Here is a 2,500-nt window from a genome sequence, read left to right on the forward strand (position 1 = left end):
GGCAGGCAGAGAGGCATGTAGGGAGGGAGGCAGACAGACAAGCAGGGAGGCAGGCAGAGAGGCATGTAGGGAGGGAGGCAGACAGACAAGCAGGGAGGGAGGCAGGCAGAGACGCAGGGAGGGAGAAAGGCAGACAGACAAGCAGGGAGGCAGGCAGGCAGAGAGGCAGGGAGGCAGACAGACAAGCAGGGAGGGAGGCAGGCAGACAGACAAGCAGGGAGGGAGGAGGGCAGAGAGACAGGGAGGGAGGAAGGCAGACAGACAAGCAGGGAGGGAGGCAGGCAGAGAGGCAGGGAGGGACGAAGGCAGACAGACAAGCAGGGAGGGACGAAGGCAGACAGACAAGCAGGGAGGGAGGCAGGCAGACAGACAAGCACCAGGAGAATGATCAAAAACAAAAGTATTTCTATGGAGATAAATATCTCTGTTCCAAGGTGTTGTCACCACTGTAGGCTGTTGAAACCAGTCATTGTGGACGATCGTACATCAATGTTGACATATTCAAAGTCCTGCAGGGCCATGAAGTGGTCGTGGTCTCCCTCCAGACAGCCGTCCAGGTCTCTGCACCACATCAACTGACTGATGGTTAACACCACCTGGTGGACACAGAGGAACACTGCAGATGGACCCTCTTACAGACACCAGGTTAACAACACGAGATCATACAATAGGAATTCATTCATTTCTTCAGAGGCAACCCAACTCCTCTCATTCTTTACCCTGGTAGTCAGCGATGGAGGTTAGTGTCTGTGTGTGTGTGTGTGTGTGTGTGTGTGTGTGTGTGTGTGTGTGTGTGTGTGTGTGTGTGTGTGTGTACCTGTGAGGGGTGTCCAGCCACCACCCACTCCTCTCGTTCTTTACTCTGGTAGTCAGCGATGGAGGCCTTGCTGAGGCGGCGGAGGGAAGAGAACATGGCCTCCTCTACTTTACCCAGCCAGTCCTCTACGTTACCACGCGCCTTCAGACCTTTAGCCAGGCCCACCTACACACACACACACACACACACACACACACACACACACACACACACACACACACACACACACACACACACACACACACACACACACACACACACACACACACACACACACACACACACACAGGATGAACACACACAGGATAAACACACACACATAATAAATACACACAGGTTAACCTGTTAGGGCTAGGGGGCAGTATTGACACGGCCGGATAAAAAACATACCCGATTTAATCTGGTTACTACTCCTGCCCAGTAACTAGAACATGCATATAATTATTGGCTTTGGATAGAAAACACCCTAAAGGTTCTAAAACTGTTTGAATGGTGTCTGTGAGTATAACAGAACTCATATGGCAGGCAAAAACCTGAGTAGATTCCTTACAGGAAGTGGCCTGTCTGACAAGTTGTTGTTCATCTTGGCTCTTTTTATTGAAGACTGAGGATCTTTGCTGTAACGTGACACTTCCTACGGCTCCCATAGGCTCTCAGAGCCCGGGAAAAAGCTGAATGATATCGAGGCAGCCTCTGGCTGAAACACATTATCGCGTTTGGCAAGTGGCCGATCAGAGTACTATGGGCTTAGGCGCGTGCACGAGTCGACCCCGTGCTTTATTTTCTTTCCTCTTTTTACCTAAACGCAGATTCCCGGTCGGAATATTATCGCTTTTTAGGAGAAAAATGACATAAAAATTGATTTTAAATAGCGGTTGACATGCTTCGAAGTACGGTACTGGAATATTTACAATTTTTTTGTCACGAAATGCGCCATGCTCGTCACCCTTATTTACCCTTTCGGATAGTGTCTTGAACGCACGAACAAAACGCCGCTGTTTGGATATAACTATGGATTATTTTGAACCAAACCAACATTTGTTATTGAAGTAGAAGTCCTGGGAGTGCATTCTGACGAAGAACACCAAAGGTAATAACATTTTTCTTATAGTAAATCTGACAAAAGGGGAGTGCTAAACTTGCTGGGTGTCTAAAATAGCTAACCCTGTGATGCCGGGCTATCTACTGAGAATATTGCAAAATGTGCTTTCACCGAAAAGCTATTTTAAAATCGGACATATCGAGTGCATAGAGGAGTTCTGTATCTATAATTCTTAAAATAATTGTTATGTTTTTTGTGAACGTTTATCGTGAGTAATTTAGTAAATTCACCGGCAGTGTTCGGTGGGAATGCTAGTCACATGCTAGTCACATGCTAATGTAAAAAGCTGGTTTTTGATATAAATATGAACTTGACTGAACAAAACATGCATGTATTGTATAACATAATGTCCTAGGGTTGTCATCCGATGAAGATCATCAAAGGTTAGTGCTGCATTTAGCTGTGGTTTGGGTTTATGTGACATTATATGCTAGCTTGAAAAATGGGTGTCTGATTATTTCTGGCTGGGTACTCTGCTGACATAATCGAATGTTTTGCTTTCGTTGTAAAGCCTTTTTGAAATCGGACAGTGTGGTTAGATTAACGAGAGTCTTGTCTTTAAAATGGTGTAAAATAGTCAT

The 2,500-nt window shown here is 46.3% G+C and overlaps 1 protein-coding gene across 2 annotated transcripts in view; it reads right to left on the minus strand.

Annotated features, from left to right (window-relative positions):
* Positions 1–2,500, minus strand: part of LOC106599229 (dynein axonemal heavy chain 6) — a 206,915-nt gene that overhangs the window by 148,620 nt on the left and 55,795 nt on the right. For both annotated transcript variants that reach the window (XM_082978583.1, XM_082978584.1), the window contains 2 exons: positions 818–982; positions 486–596 (listed from right to left, as the gene is read on the minus strand). In XM_082978583.1, coding sequence (XP_082834709.1) covers positions 486–596; positions 818–982 — 276 coding nt within the window. The remainder of the gene's footprint in view (positions 1–485; positions 597–817; positions 983–2,500) is intronic.

Source organism: Salmo salar, chromosome 08 (genome assembly GCF_965601325.2).
Source record: "Salmo salar chromosome 08, fSalSal1, whole genome shotgun sequence".
In the NCBI taxonomy this organism is placed as follows: Eukaryota; Metazoa; Chordata; class Actinopteri; order Salmoniformes; family Salmonidae; genus Salmo; species Salmo salar.